At 55.2% G+C, this 26,365-nt stretch overlaps 1 protein-coding gene across 1 annotated transcript; it reads left to right on the top strand.

Annotated features, from left to right (window-relative positions):
* The first annotated feature begins 1,687 nt into the window (after positions 1–1,687).
* On the top strand, positions 1,688–19,456 carry PDIA4 (protein disulfide isomerase family A member 4). Its single transcript, XM_054563955.1, has 10 exons — positions 1,688–1,942; positions 7,986–8,157; positions 9,770–9,975; positions 12,483–12,621; positions 12,937–13,142; positions 13,252–13,410; positions 15,834–15,985; positions 16,851–17,007; positions 17,284–17,517; positions 18,220–19,456. The coding sequence occupies exons 1-10, from the start codon at positions 1,855–1,857 to the stop codon at positions 18,633–18,635; spliced, it is 1,929 nt and encodes a 642-aa protein (XP_054419930.1). The 5' UTR covers positions 1,688–1,854; the 3' UTR covers positions 18,636–19,456.
* Positions 19,457–26,365: the final 6,909 nt, after the last annotated feature.

Raw genomic sequence — 26,365 nt, 5'->3', positions numbered from 1 at the left:
AAGCCCGCAGCCGTTCTATGACTTAACAGCCAGCCTCTCTATCCCCATAACCAGTCGGAGGTCTCGGAGACAGCCGCGAAAGTATTCTCTCCCTCCCTTCTGATGCTCAGCACAGTGTGGTCTTCCAGCCTGTTTGTATCCACAATCAAACCAGATGAGATTTAGGGATAAAGAAGGAACAAAGAACTTTACAACTTGAAAAAGTGTTTTGCTGTTGAACTTCTATTGCTACATTTTAAATGCTTTGAAAAGGGCATATTACTTTAATTTCACAAGTGATACAATATTGATTTCATAGACAGGTTTCCTCCCATACCTTGCATCAGCAAGTGTCTTAGCGAAATTGGTTGTTTGTCCCATATCTGGGTAAATAGTGCTCTCATTCCTCTCAGTTTAGCAAGGGTTGATAGGAAACTACCATAAATGAATGACAAAAAAAAAAAAAAAAAAAAAAAAAAAAATCTGGCTGGACTCTATCTTCTTGTTCTTTAAAATGATATTAAAAGTTCCATATTCTGCATTCAGAGTATTCTAAGAAATCACTTAGTGTACATTCTGGCGCTGTTATATTCTGGCTTAAATGTCTTTTCTGCCCTCCAAAAAGTGAAGAGAAACCATAGGATTCACAGCAGCTCAATTAGAACATACTAAATTAAAAATTTCTAATTGCCAAAGCCTGTGAGAGACCGGCTTTCTTCTTCAATAATCTGCATACTCAGAAAGATGCGCCTGCCCTCTTCAGGGGTTTCCCCCCGTTATTCTTCTGTAACTCTGCAGGCGTACTAATCTTCAGGTGTTAAAATTTCAAGCCCTAATGGATACCACAGGCTCGACATTCAAAAATTATTATCTTAACCTAGTTTTCTTCTCTAAAGTTGTCAAGAGGGAAAAACCTCAAAGGTTATATTTAGACTTTCGTAAACCATTAGGCTTGTCTATCTGGTATTTCAATTTTGCAGAAAATCGCGAAAAAAATAAATAACATGAGGCAAAGTGTAGACACGCATCTGATGGCATATTCATAGATGAAACCACGGAGAAGCTTCCCCAAATCCCAGTTCTGGATTCCCTTTACTGCATGCTCATCCATCCCCTCTCCAAGCCCAATATGCGTTGTAACCCAGGAAAGAAATGCAAGCTCTTATTTGCTCAAGGAGAAAAAAAACAAGCAGCCCACGAGTGGAGCATCTCATTCTCTTCTTGCCATCAACAGGCTGGCTCGTATCCCTCTGCCAAATTGATACCAGCCTCTAGGGATCCCAGCGGACCAAGCGTAAAACCCCTATCTCCACCGCTCTTCTGAGGACACGTGTTCTTCCTGCCAAGCTCAGCGGCCAACCCCGAGCTCCGCCCCGCCCCGCCCCGCCCCGCCCCATATTTTCTAGGCCCCGCCCACCTCGCCGCCGGCCAATCGCGTCAATGACCCCGCCTATCCGGCTCCGGCCTGCCGCCTTTGTTCTCCCTCGCTCTCTCTTTCAGCCTGTGCGCTCCCGGCAAACCGAGTGGCAGCTGCTGATTGGTGGCCGCGGCGCAGCCAATCAGAAGGGGGCACCTCACGTTAGGACTCGGAGCTTTAAACGCTAGAGCCGCGGGGCGCGCGGAGGAGGCTGGGGAGGAGGGCGGGCACGGAGGGCGGTGCGGCGGTGCTGGGACTCGCAGCGAGGCGCGCGCGGCACCCCCTGATCGGGCTGGGATTGGCCGGCCCTCGGCTTCCCTCGCCCCCAGCCAATCGCCGGCGAGGACTTCCTGGGGGGGTTACTTTACTGTCTCGCGTTTTGGTCGCCAGACCAGACCCCCAGGTCCGGGATCGCTCGGCGGCCGCTGGCGACAGGAGGCTGCGCTTCCACCGCCGTGATGAGACCCGGGAAAGCCTGCCTGCTGGTCCTGCTCCTCGCTCTGGTGCAGCTGCTGGCCGTGGCCAGCGCTGGGGAGCCCGACGGAGGTGAGCGGCCGTGCGGCTGGCTGGGCCTGCGGGCTGGAGAGCGCCGCGCGCGGAACCGGGGATGGGTACGACCTGGGACCGGTTGGTTCTGCGCGGAGCCTCTCCGGGACTGACGCCGGCGCCAACTTGCTGGAGTCTAAGGGGCGGTGGCGGGGTGGCCAGCATCGCAGAGATTCCAGGAGAGCAGCGCGGTGAAGGGGCCGGAGCTGCGGGGCCTCTTTGCAAACCCCCTGCCACCGAAGCTCGGACGGGAGAGGGTGCAAAGTGCCTTCCTTGCAATTGGCTCCTTAGTCCTGATTCTGTTCAGATTTTCCTGAGGTCCAGGTTCCCGAGAAGAAGAGTTGGAGAATTTCTTAAAATTTCCAGGCGAACGCGCCAAGGGAGTGTGAAGGAGACGGAGCCACTGATTTTCAAATAGGATTCATAGGAGGCTGGGGCAGCCGCGGGCAGCAAGCATTTTCCTTTTTAAAAATGTAGATTTGGACATAAGTGCCCCAAGGGTTCTGGTTCGAGGGGTAAAAGGATGACTTAGTTTGCGTCTTGTAAAAATCGGAGATACCAGTTCCTCAGCGATCATTTATACAGCACCTAGTGGGTGCCCGTCCCCGCTCTCGATTCTGGGAGTCAGAGAGTGTGTGGTCCCTGTACATGAAGCGCCCGCCTTCGCAGGGCCGTAGGACAGCTCCTAGTCATCGGTCCTGCAGTTTGCTTTGAAATCAGCTAGCTCAGAACAAGTGGCTAAGAGGACTTTGAAAGTTAGAAAGAACAAGGCAAAAGAAAGCTACTCTGGAGAACAGGGCGTCCTGTTACTGGTCTCAGCTTTCTTCTTCGCTGGACTTTCTCCTGACGACTAGTTTTTTTTTCCCCTAGTGAGTTTGTTTCAATATAAATAATACCCCTTTTCTAATATTAGCGTGTAGGAAACTGTGAACTTTATACTCTTTCAAACAGATTGAGTAACATCTCTGGGGTCACTGAATCAAGAAGCCTTACCCAAATAGAAAAGGAAGTAGAAGCCAGCACCTAGTGGAAAAAACACCTGCCGAAAGGCCCTCGATAGAAGCGTGGCCCTACAACTGTGACTTGGGTCCTTTACCCAAATCACCTGGTGCTCATTTAAATACAGAGTCCCAAAATATACCGAGGCAGAAGTTGGGAGTGGGGTGGGTAGGGGCAGCCAGGAGCATTTTTAAGCAAGTTCTTCATGGATTCATAGATAGAATAAGTTTTAGGAAGCACGTTTAAGTTTGAGGACCAGTGGGGATGGAGGATACTTCTTGAAATGTAGCTAAAAAGTAAAATCAGGTGGATACCAAGGGCTACTAATAGCATGTTTATCATTTGGGTCACAGGTCAATAGAGCTGTGGGGGCCCGGGAAGCGCTGCCTCTGGGGTGAGCCCAGGAACTCTGGAGTTGTCCTGGTCAAGGCAGGTCCCCTAGGGCATCCTCTGGGAATGGGTGGCGCTTCTGGTCTTCATCTGGACTCTTTCCATCCTGTGGGTGTCCCTGGCCCTTTGCCTTAAGCGCCTATCACAGATGGGACGCGTCCTGTGGATTTATTTCGGGCTGCACTTTCCTCTGCCCCAGATGTGCTGAGTCCACAATGCCCTCAGTTTTTGCCGACCTTTCATACTTTTTAGATTCAAACAACCCGGTAGTGTCTGGGCTCTAATGTCCCCCAAGAATGTGGCTGCTAAATAGAGCTTGAGCTCTGAGACCTAACCTCAGTGTGCAGGGCTTTCAGTCTCAGATTAGAAATCTCTGCTACTTTCAGTCTCAGATTAGAAATCTCTTCTACTCTTTGTACCTTTCCCACTAACAGTGAAGGAAGATATTTTGATGCCTGTTTTTATTTGGGATTGGTTTAGTTTTTTTTGAAGTGGAAATAAGTGTAATGAAAATAATTACAAGATTCTCTAACGTAGGTCCCCACCCCCTTACCCGACCTGCTTTTACCTCATGCTGAGGAGGATGGCACCCTTCCAGAAGGTGTGTTTCTACCCAAGAACACCCAACTTTTTATCTTTCTTTGTTCCCACATTTTATTTTTAAAATATATTTTATTGATTATGCTATTACAGTTGTCCCAATTTTTTCCTTTGCCTCCCTTCATCTAGCACCTCTCCTTCCCGCCAGCAGTTCCCCCCTGAGTTCATGTCCGTGGATCGTGCATGTGAGTTCTTTGGCTTCTCCATTGCCTATACTGTTCTTAACATCCCTGTGCCTATTGTGTGCCTATCAATTTGTACTTAATCCCTGCATCTTTTTGCCCATTCGCTTCCTTTCCTCTCCCAACTGGTAAGCATTCAAATGATCTCCACTTCTGTGATTCTCTTCCTGTTCTAATTGTTTGCGTAGTTTGTTTTTTAGATTGAATTGTTGATAGTTGTGAATTTATTGCCATTTTAATGTTAATTTTGATCTTTTTCTTAAGTAAGTCCCTTGAACATTTCCTATAGTAATGGCTTGGTGATGAGGAAGGAACTCCTTTAGCTTTACCTTGTCTGGGTCCTACTTTATCTGCCCTTCAATTCTAAGTGGTATCTTTGCTGGGTAGAGTAATCTAGGTTGTAGGTCCTTACTTTTCATCACTTTGAATACTTCTTGCCAGTCCCTTGTAACCTACAAAGTTTGAGAAATCAGCCTACAGTCTTATGGGAACTCCTTTGTAGGTAACTCTGCTTTTTCTCCTGCTGCTTTTCAGATTCTCTCTTTATCTTTAAACTTTGGCACCTTAACCATGATGTGTCTTAATGCGATTCTCTTGGTGTCCATCTTATTTGGGATTCTCTGTGCTTCCTGCACTCGCATGTTTATTTCCTTCACCAAGTTAGGGGAGTGTTCTTTTATTATTTTTTCAAATAAGTTTTCAATTTCTTGCTCTTTCTCTTCCAGCATGCCTGTGATTCAAACGTTGGTGCGTGTGAAGTTGTCCCAGAAGCTCTGTACTCTGTCCTCGTTTTTTTGGATTCTATTTTCTTCTTGCTAGTCTGATTGGATGTTTTCTCTTCCTTATATTCCAAATCATTACTTTAATTCTCAGTTTTCTCCCCTCCACTGTTGATCCCCTCGAAATTTTTCTTTATTTCACTTAATGTAACTTTCATATCTGCCTGGGTCTTTTTTATGCTGTTGAAGCACCTAAACAGTTCCCTGAGCATCCTGATAGCCAGTGTTTCAGACTCTGCATCGGATAGATTGCTTATCTCGATTTTGTTTAGTTCTTTTTCTGGGGTTTTGGTCTGTTCTTTCATTTGGGCCATATTTCTCTGTCTCCTCATTTTGGCAGCCGCCCTGTATTAGATACTACGTATTAGGTAGAGGTGCCTCGACCCCCTTTCTTAGTAGTGCGGCCTAATGTAGAAAAGCACAGGGATATGTTGGATACGGCAGAGCCTTGGCTAATTGCCAGGGCGGGGCAACCCTGGGAGCCAGGCTGATGGAGTCAGATATGGCTGCTGCTCTGTGGCTCTGTGTGCGGGAGGGCTCAGAAAAGAAACAGTCCCCACTGCCTGACTTCTGGAGTTTTGCCCCGGAGGAGGAAGCTGCTGCCCTGTGCTAGAGCCCAGAGGGAGTGAGCCTGAGTAAGTCCTAAGTCTGTTGCAAGCCCTTGAAGAGGAGACGCCTGAGAATCCTGCAGTTTCTTCCTCTGCCCCAACCCCCACTGGTTTTTACAGACAAAAGCTATGGAGACTTACCTTCCTGGCACTGGAACCCGCGGCTGGGTGGCCCGGTGTAGGGGTGAGATCCCTCGCTCCCACGATATCCCTCCCGATTTTTATTTGGGACCAGCATCTCCACCCCTCCTACCCGTCTGAATGAATGTGACTTCTTTAATTCCTTGGTTCTCAGATTTGCCATACAGCTCAATTTTCTGATGGTTCTAGGTGGTAGTGGTTTTGTAGTTTAGCTGTAATTTTTGCTGTGGTTGTGCAAGGAGGTGAGCTGTGTTTACTTAGGCCTCCATCTTGACTGGAAGTCTAAGAACATCCAGCTTTAAAAGTGAGGCCTGTGAAGAGTGGTCTCCCCACTAAAATGTGTGTGTGCCCTTTGCAGAGAAGTGTGGGTTTCTAGTAGGTGGGAATATAGAGCCAGAACCTTCTCAAATGGCAGAGGAATTGGTCCTCATGAGAAACGAGTCACCCTTAGCTCCAGCCCGTGATCACTCACGAGCGCCCCATCCCCGGTGGTGCTCACGGATCGCGTCAGGCCAGCATATGTAAGGAAGCTTCTTTGCTCCTCTTTCTGTAAAGTGCAGCTTATCCCAGCGCGTTGAGCAGCTTACGAAGTCCCTCTACCTCCCCAGCTGTGTTTCCTGGCTGGTAGAGCAGACTGAGTTCCCCGGCGCCCTCCTCCCAGCCTTTCTCCACTCTTTGCATCTGCCTGCAAGTAAATTTGATTCTGCAAGCAAATCCCACCAGGCCGAGCAGCCAGGCCGTGAGTGGGTGTATATGCGCGGCCCACGAGTCCTGCCTAACTGGCCGCAGGGGGCCACCCGCCCCCAGCGAGCCCCCAGATCCGGGCCAGGGTGTGCAGTGCCTCCTAGGCGCTCCAGCCGGAGCAGAGACCCCCACGTCCAGCCCCCAGGTTTGCAGCCCGCAGGCCGGTCATTCTGGGTTGGACTGGCAGGTGAGGCTGTCCTCCCCTGCGTCCTGCCCCCTTCCCTCCAGGAAGCCTCATCCTGGGCGCTGCCCGATGACAGTGCTGGGGCCCTGGGGCCTCTGCAGGCCGGTCCGCCCCGGGTTCCTGCCGTGGAGGAGGGGGTGGTGGCAGGGGGGGGGCGGGGGACGTTGGAGGGCTGTGGCCCGGTGTGCGGGGGCAGGGCCAGGAGGGAAGCCGAGGGAACTTGTCCCAAGAAACACGGGCATCTGCCTGGTTTGTGCTTCTCAAACTGGTGGGTTTTCTTTGGGGGTTAGAGCTGTGTCTCCCTCCCCCCACAAAGGAATGTGAGAGTCAGGAAGAAGGAGTGAAGTGTGTTAAAGGGACGTGGTTGGGGAAAGTGGCTGGTGGAGTGGGGGTTTGGCCTGCTTTTTGTAATTACTTTGCAGGTTGGTCGATTATATCGATAATGAACAAAGCGCTGCTGCGGCGCCCCCCCCCCCCCCGCCCTCTGCCCTGTTCCCTGGCTCCTCTGAGCAGCTACAGGGCCATCCCTGAAGTCGTTAGGGGCAGGGCTGAGACCGGGCAAGTCCCAGCGGTTCCAGGATCCCAAGGGCAGGTTTTCATGCCCTGACCTCACCCTCAGCCCCAAACTTGGTAACTGTCAGTCTTGCTTCATCTCCGGGGAAGCATCTCCAAACACGGATAATTGGCCCCTTGAAATGCTCTGGCCTCGGAGTTGGTGCAGTCCTGGCACCTGCTGTACTTGCTTCAAGCGCACTTGCTGATGCGACCAAAGCCAAAGAGCCAGAAGAGTAAGGACCGCAGTCCCACAATGCCTGGTGTCTGTAGCTCGGCGAACCAGTTTTATCGGGACCTCGATGGTGAGATGTGCTTGGCCTCTCTGTTCCGGAAGAGAAGTTTGCTCCAGGCGGGGGAGCACGTCTCTAACGGAGCCGTACCCTGAGCACAGCTGCTGGGAGCCAGACGGGATGTGCAGAGCAGGGCTGAGGAGGAGCCTGGCCCCAGGGCGCGGCCGGAAGGACCGCGGGCGCGTTGCTGGGGGACGGTGGGCCAGAGCTCACCGCAGAGCAGAAGGGGCTGACATCGGGGTCTCTGTTTGGGCAGGAGGCCTGCGGGGCGGCGGTGGGGGAGAGGTGGGTGCGACCTCTGGGGAGGGGCAGTCCTCCTGGGGCACTTAGACTTTAAATTCTAGGTCTGTGGTTTTCAGGCATCTTTTAACCGTGACCTCCCTCTGAATGAAATCTTAAGTAGCCACCCGATATGCAAACTTAGAGCAGAAGTTCTGGGGTGGCACATCCTGAGGGCGGTGGCCCCCAGGGACCACTCAGGACCCTGACACATTTTTAAGGGTTGGGGCTCCAGGAACATTTTTGAGGAGAGTCACCGGTTTCCTAACCAGTCTGGGTATTTTGCACTCAGATTCTAATAAAGAAGAAGCCATGGAGGAGGAAGACGAGGAGGAGGAAGACGAGGAGGAGGATGATGACTTGGAAGTTAAGGAAGAAAATGGTGTCTTAGTCCTAAACGACGCGAACTTCGATAACTTTGTGGCTGACAAAGACACGGTGCTGCTGGAGTTCTACGCCCCGTGGTAAGAACCCATGTGCCGTTCCTCCGCCCGCCTGCCCGACCTGGCAGGGCGGGAGTGGCCGGGTGCGAGCCCCGGGTTCCGGGTCGCCAGCAGCTCAGCGTTCCGTTCTGCCCGTTTGCATCGTGCATCGTGCATCCTGCATCCTGCGAGCCAGCCCTTACAGAATGTGGTTCCCAGTGGCTTAAGATAGGAACAGGTCCTCTGTCAGTGACAGCTGCGGAAGGGGGCAGTGTTTAACAAGCTGTGCTGATCTGGAAACCTGCCTTGGGGACAGGCATCGGACCCATCCGAGGGCCACCCACGTCCCTCCTGCCGGTGGCGGGGCAGGTGCCCCGCCCCTTCCCTCTTTTGCCCTCACACCACAGTGCGGGACCCCCGTGTACCCTCCCTCCAGCTCTCTGCTGTTGCCTTACAATCCCTTCTTTCCTCTGCCCCCACCCTGGTTCACTTTGGAGACTTAATAGTCGGAATGCATGTACGTATTTAGCGCTTGATGTTTAAGCGTAGTATGAAGTGTTTTAAAAGAATTATTTACTTATTTTTTTAGAGAGAGGGAAGGGTGGGAGAAAGAGGAGAGAAATGTCTGTGTGAGAGAGAGTCATGGATTGGATCAGTAGCCTCTCCCACGCTCCACGGCCTTTCAGTGTACGTGCAGGGGTGCCCAGCCCGCAGGCCGCATGTGGCCCAGGATGGCTGTGAGTGTGGCCCAACACAAAATCATAAATTTATTTAAAACTTTTTTGCTTATCAGTTTTGGTTAGTGTTTGTGTATTTAATGTGTAGCCCAAGACAACTCTTCTCCCCGTGTGGCCCAGAGACGCGAAGAGGTTGGGCACCCCTGGTATGGGATAATGCCCAGCCTCCTGAGCCACACCAGCCAGGGCACATGTAAATTTTTTTTCTTTAAATTTATCGATTTTAGCCAGGAAAGGGGGGGACCAATTTGTTGTTTCACTTACTGTAGGCCTTCACTGGTTGATTCTCGCATGTGCCCTGACTGGGGATCCAACCTGCAACCTCTATGTGTCGGGATGATGCTCTGAGCAACTGAGCTACCTGGCCAAGGCAGTTTTCAAACTTTTTAGTCTTGGGATCCCTTAACATGTAAAATCTGAGGACCCCAACTAGCTTTCATGTGGATCATGTTGATCGGTATTTAGCATGTTAGAAATTAAAACTGGCAAGTTTAAAAATTATTCATTTGTATGTAACGTGACCCTTACATGTCAACATCAGAATGCTGGTGCCGTGAGTTGTTATAGCCTCTGGAAAATTCCACTGTACGCTTCTGAGAGAATGAGTGAAAAAGAGAAAAAGCGTTTTTGTGAAGAGCTTCACCTCACAGGCCCTTTGCAAGGGGTCTCTGGACTCCAGTTTGAAAAACTTAAACGCGAAAAAACAAGGTTCCGAGGCACTGAAAGTACGTGCCCAGAGCAGGGCGGGAGGTCGAACCCAGGGCGGTGTGGCCTCCGGCCGCTGGGCCTCCCCGCCGTGTCTCCTTTTAGCTGCAGTCATCGCCCGCCCCGTGCCCCGTGTTGGTGTGCGTGGCTGGGGTTAAGCCACCACAGGTGCCGTGAACCTGCTTTTCCTCTGCCTAAAACCTAATTCTTAGGTGTGGACACTGCAAGCAGTTCGCTCCAGAATATGAAAAAATCGCCAGTGCCCTGAAGGAAAACGACCCTCCCATTCCCGTCGCCAAGATTGACGCGACCGCAGAGTCGGCGCTGGCCAGCAGGTTCGATGTGAGCGGCTACCCCACCATCAAGATCCTCAAGAAGGGGCAGGCTGTCGACTACGAGGGCTCCAGGACCCAGGAAGGTGAGCGCTGCCTGAGCTGCTGGAAGGCGCAGGCACGACTCTCCCCGGGGAGGGGAGTCTGGGTACTGGGAAGGCAGGCAAGCTGAGGGGCCTGGACTGCCCCCTGGGGTCACCGGCTCCTGGGAGCGCTCCTTGCTGGGATGTTCGAGGTGTCCGAGATCAAAGTAGCCTTGTCCTTAGGTGAGAGGGGTGTCTTACAAGAGGTGGAGATTCTGGTCTAGAGCTGCAATTTTTAAACACTTATTTTTAGAGAGAGGAAGGGAGGGAGAAAGGGGGAGAGGAACATCGATCGGTTTCCTGTAGCACACCCCGAAGTGGGGCCCTGGCCCGCAACCCAGGCTTACGCCCTGACTGGGAATCGAACCGGCGACCTTTTGGTTTGCAGGCCAGTGCTAAGTCCACTGAGCCACATCCGCCACGGCTAGAGCTGCAATTTTTAACGAATGCGCCACAAGAATTTTTAAAACATGCGATACCTGTTTCATCAGGGGCACTGGCCTCTCTTCCCTTAGGCTGTCAAATTAAAAAATGACAGCAGCCAACACAACAATAGTCATCCAGTGTGAATGAGTCAAAATTACACCATTTTTTTTGGTCAGATCAGGAAAAAATACATATATTTTTGGTGCGCCAAAGAATTTTAGCAGTTTAGTTGTGCCATGAGTTGAAGAAGGTTGAAAGCGTTGTTCTAGAGCAGCAGTCCTCAGCGTTCCGCTTGCATCAGAACCACTGAAACGGACTAGGGGGCTGTTAAGACATCGCAGAGCCCCATCTCCCGTGTTCCCCGACTCAGCAAGTTGCAGGCCAGCTCAATAGCTTGCATTTCCCCCGAGCACCCCAAGTGCTGAGGCTTCAGGCCCAAACCCCACGCTGAGGATCGCGGCGCGGGGAGCCAGGGGCTCTAAAACCAGGCCTGTGGGCCCCTGCCTGCTCACACGGGGCACTAAATAAACTTTATCATGTGAATGAACAAATAAAATTGTGATTTCCTTTAGGAAGAGTGTATCTCTTTGAATCACTGTAAAAGAAATTAGGTTCCATTTTCCGCTCTCGGTGGGGGCACCGTGGGAATCGCACTGGGCAGGGCTCCCAGCCGCGCAGGAGCCCTGCGTCCTGGACACGCGCCCTCCCCTGGCCGGGCCCGGCGTCCGCAGCAAGGGATTGATGTCACTTGGACTGGACCTCAAAGTTCCCTTCAAGTGGTGCGAGTCTGCCCTGAGACGCTTTAGCACCGGAACACGCCGTTGTTGGGCGCGCGCTGAGACGAGGTGCTCACAGCCTTTTTTTGTACTTAATTGCACGGTGCGTTTGTCTGGTGACTCGATCCTGTGTTTCATGGGATGCTCTTTCCACCCTGCCTGGTTCCCCAGCTCCTGTCCAGGAAGGCGGCCACCGTAACAGGTTGCTCCTCTGTCCTCCAGAGATGTACGCATCCAAGCAAATGTGTCTGTGTGTGTGTAACTTTCGCACAGTTGTTAGCATATCTTAAATACCATCTGTACCTTCTCGTTTTTACTTAACAAACCTGCCTTAACCATATCGGTTCACAAGGAACTGAATCTAAAATCAGGCTGACAATAGTGTGCTGTACTGTTGGAAAGTAAATAGGCTTGTGTATTTGGAGTTCTGTGCTCAGTATTTGACTAGAGGGATGGTCCAGCTGGGACCGTAGGCGTGGTGTTTGCCATGGGGGCTCCTCAGCCAGCGGCCCTGTGAGTGCATTTGAACAATCGGGCCTTCCCCAAGGTCACTGATTTGGGGACTGGGTGTGGACGGGGCCGGCGGCTCATGCTGTGGGTGCACATTCCAGGCTGGGAGTTTGTGCTGTGCAGGCGTGGCTCTAAGACCTGGTCCTTTGTGGACTCCACAGCCAAGAAAGAAAAGGAGATATGAACAGTTTGGCTACCACTGCTCCTAAGAACCACTTGGAAAGTACTTTGCAAGAATATGCTCTGTGTTCCACTCCCATCATTGAGTTGGTCTCTGGGGACCCCGGGCCACAAGTGGGCACTCCCCCTTTTTTTTTCCCCAGTCCTCACCCAAGGTTATGGTTACTGACTTTTAGGGGAAAGGAGAGGGGGAGAGAGAGAGAGAGAGACAGAGAGACAGAGACATCAGTGGTTCCTTCTGTATGCACCCTGACTGGGAATCGAACCTGCAGCCTTTCCATATATGGGACGGCACTCCGGCTGACTGAGCCACCTGGCCGGGACACAGCTGGGCCTTTTTATAACATGACACCAGTGCAGCCTGAGCAGCGTGGGGGCTGCCGCTCTCCTCATTTTCTTGATTTCTGCATATGGTTTGTGGTGCGGTGATACGCTCGTGCCTAATGTGTGCACAACAGGAGGATGCCCCCCAAACTGTGGGTCCGCGCCTGTGGCCAGAGCACTGGGGCGTGACCACGCAGGGCCCTGTGGCCCTTGGTGAGAAGGGAGCCTCGTTCACCAGGCCGGTCCTGGGCTCCGAGAAGCCTGCTGTGCTCAGTCTTGTTGCGTCTCTTTCAGAAATTATTGCCAAGGTCAAGGAGGTCTCGCAGCCCAACTGGACGCCTCCACCGGAAGTCACGCTTGTGCTGACCAAAGATAACTTCGACGAAGTGGTGAACGACGCAGACATCATCCTGGTGGAGTTTTACGCCCCATGGTGAGATGGTATTGGCCTCTGGTCATTCACATGTTCATCGGGTGCCCTGCTGGCACTGGGTGGGGTGGCAGGGATGGCCGGAGAGCAGGGTGGGTGCAGCGTCCCCACTTTGCACAAAGGGCTATTGAGAGGGAGGAGGCCGTGACCTGCTGGCTTCCCCAGGGGGCCTGGCCCGGCACCCGTGGCAGGCACAAGAGGTCGGCTGGACCTCACCAGGTCGCTCAGGAGCGCAGGTTGGGTTTTTGCACCTTGGGTCACCAGGAGGCTGCGTCCGCGCTAGGACAGGCCCCTGACAGAGCTGGCTTCCTCGGGCAGGTGCGGGCACTGCAAGAAGCTGGCCCCCGAGTACGAGAAGGCTGCCAAGGAGCTGAGCAAGCGCTCGTCCCCGATCCCCCTGGCGAAGGTCGATGCCACCGCGGAAACGGACCTGGCCAAGAGGTTCGATGTCTCTGGCTACCCCACTCTGAAGATCTTCCGCAAGGGAAAGCCTTTTGAATACAACGGCCCACGGGAGAAATACGGTAGGGCCCCTAACTTCTAGCTCGGTGGGGCGGGCCGGCTCCTGGCGTGGTGGGCAGCGGGCAGAGCGCCCGGAGCCCAACCCCCCTCAGGCCGGTGCTCTGCCCACAGGGATCGTGGACTACATGATCGAGCAGTCCGGGCCACCCTCCAAGGCTCTCCCAGCCCTGAAGCAGGTCCAGGAATTCCTGAAGGATGGAGACGACGTCATCATCGTTGGGGTCTTCCAGGCAGAGAGCGACCCGGCCTACCAGCTGTACCAGGATGCCGGTGAGTCTTGGCCCCCTGTGCTGGGTGCCGCCGCTTTTGCGTAAAGGCGACGGCTTCGGGGTGGCTCAGTGAATTGCTGTAGCACCTGTGGGAACGGGCGTTGTGATCCCCCAGGTCAGCGGCTAGAGCATAGTTCCTTGTGGCCCTCGTCTCCACGGAGGCGGGAGCTGGGGAGGGCACAGCTGAGTCCCCCCAAGTTCACTGTCTCTCTCCCTCGCCTCCCAGGGTCCCCTTCACAAAGCCAGCCCCTCTGCAAGGGGAGGCTCTTCACCGGAGGGGGGAGCTTTGCATGAGGCCTGGGTGCGAGCCCGGCTCTGCCAGTTCTCAGCACTGTGGCCGACCGCAGGCAGGGCCAGTCGGCCTGCCGTTCCCTGTCCACCACGGTGGTCTCGTCCACCTCCGAAGTGGTCGCGTTCACTGAGATGATGTAGACTAGGCACCCGCAGTGCTAGAGCAGCTCCTCTGGGAAGTGAAGCTGCCCCGCCAGCTGTGGTGCCGCAGGTGCGGGCAGCGGTGGGCACTCCCCGGGCTGTGGATGGAAGCGGTTTCTGCAGGGACACTGGGACCCTCTCTGCCCTCATCACTTCCTCTCGTACCCCCCGACTCCGCCCCGCCGCCAACTGTACTCACACCGCAAATGCCTGGGCTTTCTACGTTAGAGCGCCAATTAATAATCTTCCGCACACGTCGTGTGCCGCTCAGTACTCCCTTCTGTGCCGTGCGATAACGGTTACATGTGTGTCACATGCGGCCTCACGGAGCGGAACTCACCAGTGGGGCCAAATCCCCTTCCTGCCTCCTTGGTCATTATTGATTAGGTAACCCTGTCACCTGCTTCTAACTAATCGGGAAGAACCCCAGACCCAAGTCACACTTGCACGTCCCGGGGCTGCGGGGGGGCCTGTGATAACGGCCTGGGCGGTAGGCTGGGCGGGCCGGGTCTGCCAGTCCGGGCTCCACAGGTCAGGTCGGACCCGTGTGCTGCGCGGGGCTCGGTCGGGTCAGGCTGCAGGCAGAGGTGAGGGGCACGGGGCCTGGTGTGCTGGCCCGTTCGCTGTGGGCCTCGGGGACGGAGCGTGACAGCCCCCCGGACGTGGGGTGTTCTGCAGAGAACAGGAGAATGGGGTCTGCAAACACGGGGCGGCTGACAAAGTTCTGGAGGCAATTCTGGCTCCTCGCCCACGGCCAACCGCCAACACCCGCGGCAGAGGAGGCCTAGAACAGGGTCAGGGACGCCAGCCTTCTGTGCGGGTTGTCTCACCTGATCCTCACAACAGCCTGTGAGGTAGACTCTCCTGTGTTTGCAGCCCACGGACGGACTGCGGCTTGAGCCAGTGAGTAACAAACAGCTAGCAAGTTGCAGAATTATGACTGGAACGTGGGTGGGTCTGATTCCGAGAGCTGCGGCCTCTCCAGGCTGCCCCCTCCGCCCACCGCCTCCCCCAGGCACGTAGTGCGCCGTCTCGGCTCAGGTGGGGCCTGGGTGCTGTGCTACGGACCGAGCGGAGCACCCGGGGTGCGATCGCCCCAGACCAAGGGCAGGGGTTGGCGCGCGGGCCCCGCCCGGTTTGGTGGCTTCATTAGAACACAGCCACACTCACGCTTCACACGTTGTCCTGCCGCTTTCACACGTGAGCTCGCAGTTGGGTGCTTGTGGCAGTGTGGCTGCAAAGCCCAGGACGTTTACCGTCTGGTCCTTCCTGGGAAAAGTTTGCCAGTCAGGTTTTTGTCTTGGGAGCCTGACAAGATTTAAATACAATGTATGTAGTAAAAGAGGAGGAGGTGGAGGAGGAGGAGGAGCTTAGGGCTCCAGGAGGTGCGGGTGGGAGAACTCGCAGGCACACAGCCGCTGACGCGCTCACTGTGACCTGGTGACGGGCTTGTCTGGGACCCGTGTGCTTCCCAGCATCGGGGACTGCAGTCGATCGGAGCACCTGACGGATGAGCTCTCAGATTTTCTGTGAACGTTCAGTTTGATGAAATTTTCTTACAAATTCTGAGATTCAGGTTTTAAGGTATTAGGTCTGTACAAAGGTGTTTTTTGGGGGGTTTTTTTGTGAAGGTTTTTTTTTTAATAGTTGGTTTTAGAGAATGAGGGAGGAAGAGGGGGAGAGAAAGAGAAACATTGATTTATTGCTGCAGTTAATGCATTCAGTGGTTGATTCTTGAATGTGCCCTGACCTGGGATCGAACCTGCAGCCTTGGTGCATCAGGATGGTGCTCTAACCACCTGAGCCCCCTGGCCAGGGCAGGTCCTGTACCAAGTTTTAAATCCAACATTTTAGCTCGAGGCGTCCTCACAGGCCTCACGGAGGTCCGAACACTGTTTCTCGGGCATTTGCTTTGGTTGATGTGGGCCCTGAGTTAAATCTGGATCCCTTGAGCAATTTAACAAATTGCGTATTTATCATTTCATTTTTCAGCTAACAACCTGAGAGAAGATTACAAATTCTACCACACTTTCAGCACTGAAATAGCAAAGTTCCTGAAAGTCTCCCCGGGCAAGCTGGTCATGATGCAGCCTGAGAAATTCCAGTCCAAGTACGAGCCCAGGAGCCACACGATGGACGTCCAGGTGGGTGAGGGCGCTCGCGCCTCGATGGCCCCTCGGAAGTGCCAGCCCCGGGGCGTCCAGTGGGCACGAGGATCCTGGTGGTGCCCCCATGGGGGTTCACAGCGTGAGGTCTCCCTCCGCCCAGGGCTCTGGCCCTGGGGCCCAGCCCACTGTGGGGCTCCCGGTTGGGTTTTACGGGGCAGCTCTCACACCCCGGGCCCCTGGCCGGGCTCCACCTCCCGTTCCCGCCTCCCTCGGGTGCCCCCACCGTGGGTCCGGCCCGTGGGGCTGCGCCGCCCGCTGTGAGCTGAGCCGCGTTCGCCGGCAGCCAGGCCCCGGCTCACGCTCCGGCCCGAGGCCACGCGGTGCTCTGGGGGTGTGAGCCGTGACGGGGGCGGCTTCTCCGGGCCGAAGGCAAAGCCCAGTGCGGCCACTCACCAGCTGTGGCACTCGGGCCTCCTGACACCTCCCCGTGCTGCTCTGCTCTCATCCCTGGACCGTCCCGATGGGGCTGACCCCTCGGGGAGGTGGGCCCTCCTGCTCAGTGCCCTGCGTTAACCGCGGTCTCCTGGCCACCAGGCCTTCCGCCAGCCATTCTGAGGGACGTCGCAGGGAGCCCAGCCTCCGAGGACAGGGCCCCAGGCTCCTGCAGCGGCCTGACAGTCTCACCTGAGGTTCTGGAGGAAGGGGGCCCCAAGGACAGCAGGGAGTTACTGGGGTGCACGTGCGCAGGGCCCAGAGCACCCCACTTTCAGTGGCGCCTTCCCCCCGCCCCCATGCCCAGTCCCACCTTTGCTCAGCAGCAGCAGTGACAGCAGAAGGTGGGCGTGGTAGATACACCCCATGTCTGTCAGCCTGTCCCTCACCTGTCCCCGCCTTTTTGCAGGGCTCCACGGAGGGCTCGGCCATCAAGGACTTCGTGCTGAAGCACACCTTGCCCCTGGTGGGTCACCGCAAGCCCTCCAACGACGCCAAGCGGTACACGCGGCGCCCCCTGGTGGTCGTCTACTACAGCGTGGACTTCAGCTTTGACTACAGAGCTGGTGAGGGGCCTCGGCCCTTGGGGGTTGGTGGCCGGGTGTGTGTTAGCTTTCTGGCTTCAGGGTCACTTTCCTTCTGTGCTCCAGGCAGGAGCTCGTGCCACTGGGCACAGGCCTCTTGGGTGGGTTGAGTTTTTGGCCAAGGTCCCCTGCTCACCCAGGTGACTTTTCGGAAATGCTTTTCTCTCCGATGGAGGCCTGAGCCTTTTCCGAGAAGAGTCTGAGGGACCGATTCTTAACCTTCATCTCCGAGACTCACGGCCTTTTGTGTCGTTTCAGCCACTCAGTTTTGGCGGAGCAAAGTCCTGGAGGTGGCCAAGGACTTCCCCGAGTACACCTTTGCCGTGGCGGACGAGGACGACTTTGCCACGGAGGTGAAGGACCTGGGGCTCAGCGAGAGCGGGGAGGACGTCAACGCTGCCATCCTGGACGAGGGCGGGCGGAAGTTCGCCATGGAGCCCGACGAGTTTGACTCGGACACCCTGCGCGAGTTCATCACAGCCTTCAAAAAAGGTGGGCCGCGAGGCGGGTCCGCCATGGGCGCGCCTGGCATCCTGGCCACAGCGCTTGGCGCCTCTCCCTTCCCATCGCTTGTTCGGAGCCTGATTCTGCGGTCCTCGCGGGGCCCTCAGGGAGGATGGAGACAGAGTATCCCCATTCTTCCGCTTGCTTGCTTTTTCCCTTTCCTCTACCGTTCCCTTTCCCTTCCTTCCTTCCTTTTTTCTTTGATAATAGGAAAAAGAGCAGATGTGTCTTAGAAATGCAAGAAGCCTCATTTAAAAAAAATATAGAACAGGCTTTTGGTGTTGGTGGAAAGTGTGTGTACGAGGAGCCTTGCTTTGAGGCATCACGCGCGGGTCCCTGTCAGCCTGGTGGAGCTCCGGTCCCGGCGCCCGCCCTCACGGGCAGACCTCCTGGTGCCCTGCCTGCCGGGCCATTCTTCTGGGCGCTCTTCCCCACGTGGCTTTGCCACCCCAGCTCTCCCTGGAACCCTCTGCACTGGGCATCTCTCTTGTGACAGCCTCACTGGACAGGACCCAGTGGCCCAGTCAGCGTGGGGCAGAACCACCTGTGCCCTCTCTGGCCATTGCAGGGACTGGGGAAGTAGATTCGAGGAAACCAGGGAGCCGGGGGGTGGGCTGTTGGGGACAGGGCCCCGCCCAGTGGGCGCACAGCTGCCACTCACACCCCTCCCCCGCTTGCTTCCCGCGGCAGGGAAGCTGAAGCCGGTCATCAAGTCCCAGCCGGTACCCAAGAACAACAAGGGCCCGGTCAAGGTCGTGGTGGGGAAGACCTTTGACTCTATCGTGATGGACCCCAAGAAGGACGTCCTCATCGAGTTCTACGCGCCCTGGTGTGGGCACTGCAAGCAGCTCGAGCCCGTGTACACCGCCCTGGGCAAGAAGTACAAGGGCCACAAGAGCTTGGTCATCGCCAAGATGGACGCCACCGCCAACGACGTCACCAACGACCGCTACAAGGTCGAGGGATTCCCCACCATCTACTTTGCGCCCAGTGGGGACAAAAAGAACCCAATTAAGTTTGAGGAGGGAAACAGAGATCTGGAGCACTTGAGCAAGTTTGTAGAGGAACACGCCACAAAGCCGGGCAGGACCAGGGAAGAACTGTGAGCCCTGCAGCTGGCGGAGGGCAGGAGGGAGCAGGCGCTCGGCTTCCAGCGGCTGGAGGCCGGGCGCGCCCCCGGCCCGGCCAGCGCAAGGGCAGTGTCTCGAGGGGTGTTTTTGTTTTGTTTTTGTTTTGTTTTTGCTTTTTGTTTTGTTTTGTTTTTAATTTTTTATACTCTGATGTTTCACCTCACACTCTGATACTGAATAGAAATGAATGATTCAATAGATTAGCCCAGATTTTTACAGAGGATACATCTATTTTTGTCATTATTTGGGGTTTGATTTTTTAACTTTCCACTTTCTTTAATATATTTCTTCAAAGCAGATAAGTTGAATCTCTTCTGTGAACGTTTTTTCTTAATTTAAAATTTTAAAAGCCTTTTTGCCAAATCGTATTGAAGTTTGCCCTTTACTGTGTATGCCGTTGTCTGAGGAATTCCTAGTCGGAGTGCTGCAGTCTCTCTTCTGTCACGGCACAAAGTGAGAGCCGTCCCCCAGTGCCCTGCCAAGGCCGTCCCTGCAGCCTGACCTCTGCACTGCAGCCGCGGAGTGTCCACACGGGAGCGGTGCCGGTGGGGCTGGGTGTCGCCGTGCCTTCTCCACGGCCCGCGGGCCGGCGGGCCTGCCCCAGGCCCCAGGTCCCCCGGCCCCTCGAGCCAGGATCCGAGGAGCAGCCTCAGAGAGAGAGGCCACCCGCTGGCGGACGCAGCCCCACCTCTTCAGAATGGACATGGCCTGAGGGGAGAGGACCGTGGGCACAGGCGGATGCTCTAGGGGGTAGAGACTGGGTGGGCTGTCGCAGTGGAATAAAGGAAATACTGAAAGTCAACCTCCGTGACTGTGTCAGGGTCCCTGAACAGGGTGGGCCAGGGAGGGCTGTCCCGCCTGACTCCGGACGTGCAGGGAGAGGGGGCCCTTGTGGCCGGGGAGGGGTTCCTCTGCTGGCCGCAGCTCCGGATCATGCTCAGGTGAGCAGTGGCACGTTCTGCCAGGATGGGGGGCGTGGGGCTGGGAAGAAGGCTGGACCAGGCCTTGCTCGGGTGGTGGGCTGCGTTCAGGAGCCCGTGCTACGGGACGTGCCGTCCCCTGCTCTGGATTTTGACTGGAACAGGTGGTGAGGTGGGCTTGCCTGAGCTGGTGGTAGTTGTCAGCAGTGACAGCAGGTCTCCCTGGAGGGGGCAGCCTAGGGGGACCTTGGCGAGTGGTCTGCTCTACGGCGGAGGGACATAACAGGACATTGTCTGCACCGTCTTAGTCCTCCTTGTCCTCTTCCATCATGAGAATGATGAGCACGCTGCCCCCGGGACTTTGTGCCATAAGCTCATAGGAGCAAATGTGGGTGTGGGACTTAAGGCTTTCTCTTCACCTGGGGGGCACGACTGTCCAGCTGCCCTTCTCTGGAGCTTCCCGCCCAGTCGGGAAGGCGCCCGTGCAGTGCGCAGGAGCCAAGGTGTCAGGAAAGCCCTCCTTCCCTCTGAGGTGGCCTCCGCTGGGGAGCCGGCTCAGCTCAGGGAGGGCAGGCGCGCCTCTCGGTGGCCCCGGGCTGCGGCCCTGGCCCTGCCTGTGCTGGGCGTCTGAAACGCAGGATCACAGGCAGGGCCCCAGACCGGCTGGGTCTGAGTCTGCACTTCCAGGAGATCCCAGGAGACGGATTTCACGGGCTCATGGTAAAGGCCCTGAGGCCAAAGTCACGGTGTGTCCGCCTCTGAAATACAATCTGGAAACCAGCTTCCCGGGGGCGGGGACTGCCTCAACTGGGGGCGGGGCGGGGGGAACCGCTGTGAACGAATCCACCCGGCTGGTTAGGGAGCTTCTGGACCCGTCGAGGGGACAGGCCAGCAAGTCGATGACAGACCGGTGTGCACTGTGGAGAACACACGTGCAGGACACGGCTGGGAGGGGCAGTCGCAGCCTGGAGCCTAGAGCGGCCCTTCAGGGGGGCGGAGTCAGGAGGAGAAGGCACGGGCTTCCCAAGTGGAGCCAGAGCAGGTGCAAAGGGACAGAGGCACCAAATTGCGAGGTGAGTGAGAAACTCCAAATAGAGGGGGAAATGGCGCTGAGGGTAGGAATTGAGGCCGAAAGAGGCAGGGCCAGAGGTGGGGGGTCGTTTTTGCTGTCAGGAGTTGCCACTCCGTGGGGAGGTGCCATCTGATTGAGATTTTACTCAGGAGAGTGACAGTTAACATTTAACATTTGCTGAGCACTTAGCAAAACCCAGCCCCTGAGCGAGCAGCCGGCTGGGTTAACCCACCTTAGTGACCTGTGAGGTGGGTTCCCCTGTGTTTGAGTTACAGCGGAAGGTGGGAGGCAGTAGCCCCGGGGCAGATGTCTGCAAGTGCAGAGCTGGGCCTTCTCCTTTGCTTTAAAAAAGAAAAGGAAAGAAAACCGGACCTGGTAACAAGGGAGGCGCTAGGCGGTGGCTGCGTGTTCATTAGGGGTTGAGTGGGCTTGTGTGGGGCCTCCAGGGCTCGGCCTGATCGAAGCTGCAGGTGGCTGAGGACCAGAGGCAAAGGCATGGCCCCCTGGTTCCTGAATTGCTTTGTTATTTAATTATGCCACTTCTCCATACACAGAAACAAAGGGACCTGTATAACCAACGCCCTTTACTCACCACCCACCGCAGACAGTTACCAAAATTTTGCTACATTTTCTTTCCCTGGTCCCCCCCCCGCCGCACCCCGCACCGCAACTTTCTCTTGGATGACACACCCAAGACATGTCTTGCCACCCCACGTTCCTGAGAGCGCACGTGCCTGCCGAGCCACAGCGCCTTATCACAGCTACCAAGGGAAACAATAATGCGTCCAGTGCCCAGTCTAGAATCCGGTGTCCCCAGTTCTCTCGAAGGCGTCTTTTTACAATTGATCTGTTTGAACCATCAGCAATCAGTGTCTACCCTTTTGATTTTGCCTCTTAAGTTTTGTTCTGGAGCATTTCCTGTCCCCACCACTTTAACTCACTGCAGAAAGGACAAGGGGTTCTATTGGGTCAGTTGAGTTGTGTTTTGTACGAGCTGGAGCAATGGTCCAATGTCACCGTCTCACTGGTGTGTCTAGGAGGTACCATATATATAGACACCTGGAGGGAACTGAGAGTGGAAAATGGTTCCAGATCTTACAAGCTGATAATAGCTTCCGTTGACAGGGGTTGGGGGGAGGTGCCTACCAGGTATCAGGGAATCGATGCGTGTTGTTATTAATGGAAACCTCAATCCAAGTTGACTCTACTGTGTGACTTTAGGCAAGTTACATCACTCCCCTTGGAGCTTACTGTCCCATCTGTGAGATAAAAAGCCACAGCCCTCTTCACTCAGGACACTTGTGAGGATTCTGTGTGATAACGTGGACACGGGGCTCAGCGTTGTTCCTGGCATGTGGCCATCCCGTGGCGGGCGGGAGGCTCAGCGCTGAGTCCCAGGCGTGGTGTTCAGGCTAAAGAAGGCTCAGTTGTCTGCCTTCTGAGTGGTTCTATGTGGCAAGTTGGTGCCGCGATTCCCAGTGCGTGGCAGAGAAAATCGGCGCACAGGTCTTAGACACCAGCTCGGAGCTCTGCGGAGCCTGCCCTGCTCACTTTGAGACCTTTCTTCTTTCTCCTGGACCTCGTCTCTGTCTGTCTTCCCTGTTCTGTGGGCCAGGGCGGGGCCGTTGACCTGGCATTGTGCAGACACAGGTGGACCTCAAGTGGAGGGTGAGGGGTCTGCATAAGTTCGGATTCCTGAACCCCAGGTCTGGTCTGCGGAGACAGATGCGGCAGGGGCGGAGCCTAGCATCTTTTGTTTTCCAAAGTTCCCAAATATGGTCCCATTCCACCCCCAGAATGGCGGCAGGACAGGCATGATGGCCTCCATGGCACAGAAAGGAAGTGGAAGGCGGAGAGGTTAGACAGTCAGCCCAGAGCCGCGAGGCCAGAGGAGCAGGAAGCCAGAGCTGGAACTCGGAAGCAGGGTTTCCATAGCGCCCGCCTTTCCCAGAATGTGTTGGCAGAACACTCCTGAAGGGGGTTAATAAATGCTCCATTAAAATGGAACTCTGTTTGTAATTCGGCTTGGGAAGTACTGGACTAAAAACAGTGCTTACCCTGGCCAAGTTGCTCAGTTGATTGGAACGTCTCCCCACACGACAAAGAGTTGCAGTTTCAATCCCTGACCAGGGCACATATGGGAGGCAACCGATTGATGTTTCTCTCTCATGTTGATGTCTGTCTGTCTGTGTCTGACTCTCTCCCCTTTCTTCTCCCCTCTAAAATCAATTAAACAATAGATCCTCGGGTGAGGATTAAAAAAAGCAAAATCTTTTTAAAATGCTTAAATGGGGTTCTTTTGAAGAAGCTCTCAGGTCCTGGAAGCCTTCAGTGTGCCGGGGACACTGCGCAGAGATGTCACTTTAGCTGGCTTCCTGGCTTCGCTGGCCCCAGACCTCGCGGATCCCCAGGGCTCCATGGTGACCTGCCCCCCAGTGCCAAACACTGTTAGTGCAAGTGTATTTCCTGAGAACGCCCCTGCCCTTAGCTCCTTCCCCAGACCCCGAGGACGCGCCAGTGCCTCCCCGCCACCCTCCCACGTCTCCCTGTCAATGTGGACCAGCCCTGGGTGGGGGACATGGGCCCGGAAGTGCTCCAGGAGCCCCAGGACACCCGGGCCCTGGGGCCCATCACAGCCTCCAGGGGAGGTACAGGTGTGTGACCCGCTGTCAAGTGGGTCGAAGAGATCAAACCCACAGAAGGTATGATTGCTGTAATTCCTTGACTTCTATTATAATAACTAAGAGGCATTTAAAATGCCTTCTGTGGGACCTGTGCTACGGCAAAGAACCCTCCTTCCTGGAGCCCACCTGGCTACCCACGTAAGAGCTGGCGGGCCAAGTGCGGGACTGAGGAGAGCGAAAGCCACGCGGAGCCCCCGGGGCCGAGCACGTGTAACAACGCTGTGTGGACGCCTTGAGTTGACCTGGCTCGAGGGCCTCCACGGACGCAGGGCCCCCCTCGACCACAACTCACCCTGCACGGAGCACGGTGCTCTAATCCAGCATGTTCCTGCCTTAGATCGCAGAGATACCATGGCGGAGAGGAGGACAAAGAACCACTTGTTATAAAGACTGAGAAGGGGGCCTTTTAGAAAGCAGTGGCAGGGGCTTGGCACAGGAATCATGTGGGAAAAGAACCCTCTCGCCATCCTGGATCTTCTCATGAAAAGAAAGTGGGCTCCGCTCCGGTTGGGTTGAAAACCGATGCCTCAACCAGAGGTGAGGGGGAAGTCGAACCCTCCCTGTCCCCACCTGCTACAAAAGTGCCCTCAAAAACCATAGATAATTGGGGGACTGGAGACCCCAGAGAGCTTCAGGGTCCGGGTTGAAAACTCCAGTGTTCAAGGGACCGGCAGGTAAGGCAACCATACAGGGCTGGATGCGGACCATAGGGAGTGGCGGAGGGCAGGTCATGCCTGCGAGTCTGCATTCCCCCTGGGGGTGGGGGGGGTGCTTCTTGTCCAAGGGAATCTGGTTCCACGGTTGCTGTTCAGACTTTTCAAGAAAAATGTGATATTGTGGGAAATCCCCCAGTTTCTTTTTTTAAAAGATTTTATTTTTCAAGAAAGGGGAAGAGAGGGAGAGAAACATTGATCAACTGCCTCTCACATGCCCCCAACCGGGACCCAGGCACGTGTGCCTTGACCAGGAATGGAACCGGTGACATTTTGGTTCACGGGACAGTGCCAAACCTACTGAGCCATACCCGTCAGGGCTCCCCCAATTTCTTTAAAAGATTTATTTATTGATTTTCTTTATTGTTGTTCAGTTATAATTATCCCAACCCCGCTCCATTGCTCTCCCCACCGCACCCACTCATGACTCCACCCCGTTGTCCATCACCACGAGTCCTTTAAACGTGTTCCTTGACGCGTCCCTTCCGTTTCTTTCCCCTGTTTTCCCTCTTCCCCCTCCTCTCTGGTTGCGGTCAGTCTGTTCTTTGTTTCCATGCCTCTGGTTCTATTTTGCTAATTTGTTTTTGTTGATTAGGTTCCACTTATAGGTGAGACCACATAGTATTTGTCTTTTGCAGCCCGGCTTATTTCACTTAGCACAATGCTCTCCAGTTCCATCTATGCTGTCACGAAGGGTAGGAGTTATTCTTTCTTTTTGCTGCATAGTATTCCATTGTGTAAATTTACCACAGTTTTTTGATCCACTCATTTACTGATGGGCACTTAGGCTGTTTCCAGCACTTGCCTATTGTAAATAACGCTGCTGTGAACATTGGGGTGCATAGGTTCTTTTGAACTGGCATTTTAGGATTCTTAGGATATATTCCCAGCAGTAGAACTCTCAGGTCAAAAGGCAGTCCCATTTTTAGTTTTTTGAGGAGATTTCCATACGGTTTTCCCCACCAGTCTGCGTTCCCACCAACAGTGGACTAGGGCTCCCTTTTCTCCACAATCTCGCCAGCACTTACTTGTTTGCTGATTTGTTCATGATGTTTGTTCTGACCTGTGTGAAGTGGTATCTCACTGCGGTGTTACTTTGCATCTCCCTGATGGCAGGTGATGCTGAGCATCCTTTTGGGTGTCTCTGGGCCCCCGTATGTCCTCCTTGGAGAAGTGTCTGCTCAGGTTCTTTGCCCATTTTTAAATTGGATTGATTTTTAAGAGAAAGGAACGGGGTGGGGGGGGAGAGGGACATCAATGGTATTGCACTTATTTCTGTATTCAGTGGCTGATTCTTGCTTGTGCCCTGCCTGGGGATTGTATGTGCAACCTTTGTATATTGGGATGATGCTGTAACCCGCTGAGCCCCACCGGTCAGGGCTGGAATCCCCCGGTTTTGAAACGCCAGATCTAGTCCAAACCGTTTCACCTATTATTTGGGTCACAGGAAAGGCACCAGAGAGCAGGTTCAGTTAGAAACTGCAGACCTGATTGTGTTTCCCCAAGAATCAAACCAGTACAAGCGCTGCCCCAGGTGCGACAAAGGCTTAAAAACCAAGTTCCTTTAGGAAAGTAGGAGATTTCAGTCTGGCCTGGGAACCTGGGCTGAGTCGTGGGGCGGTGGGGACAGACTGCGGGGCGTTCCCTCCCCCCGGTCCCCGCTCCCCCCCCACCTCCGCCTGGGGCCACGCTTCAACCACACCTGAGCACAGGGGTGGCCCCTTGGCCGGCACAAGCGCCCAGTTCCGGGGGCCCCTCGACAGCACCCAGGGGCACCGGCTTGTGAGAGTCCTCCCGTGATTTCCCCGAGCCCCGGCAGGCGCCCACGGAGACCTGCCACACCTTCGGCCACCCCGAGGCTGATTTGGGTCGTGGGAGCAGCAGCTGTGCGCTGGGGACGAGGTTGGCTGGGCTTCTGTGCCGCTGAGCCTGCTGCTCCTGCCGAAGCCTTGGCGCTTCTGGTTCCGAAACCGAGGCCCCAGCAAGGGACGCGCTTGCCCCGCCGGAGTCGCGGCGCTGGCCCAGGGCGTCCGCAGCGACTTCAAGGCTCTTCCCATCGCCGCACCTGCGCAGGTTGCAGACCCTGCTGTCCCGTCACTGTCACCAGCCTCGGCTCCCAGAGCTCCGACCTCCTGGCTGCCGGGCTCCCCGCGGCCTCTCGTGGCCCCGCAGGGTCCCTCCGATCACACGCAAGCGGCTCTGCCTCCGCCGCCGCCCCTCCTTCCTGGCTGCCCTCCCCCCGGGTTTGAAAACCAAAGGAGTGGAGAAGGCGCCTGTGTTGCTTTCGGAAAGAGGCTGCTCACAGTGTGTGAAGGGG

This window comes from Pteronotus mesoamericanus, unplaced genomic scaffold (genome assembly GCF_021234165.1).
Source record: "Pteronotus mesoamericanus isolate MK-2021 breed Mesoamerican mustached bat unplaced genomic scaffold, CSHL_Meso_final scaffold_85, whole genome shotgun sequence".
Classification (NCBI taxonomy): domain Eukaryota; kingdom Metazoa; phylum Chordata; class Mammalia; order Chiroptera; family Mormoopidae; genus Pteronotus; species Pteronotus mesoamericanus.
The sequence above is the reverse complement of the archived record's forward strand: the minus strand, read 5'-3'. Positions and strand labels throughout refer to the sequence as shown.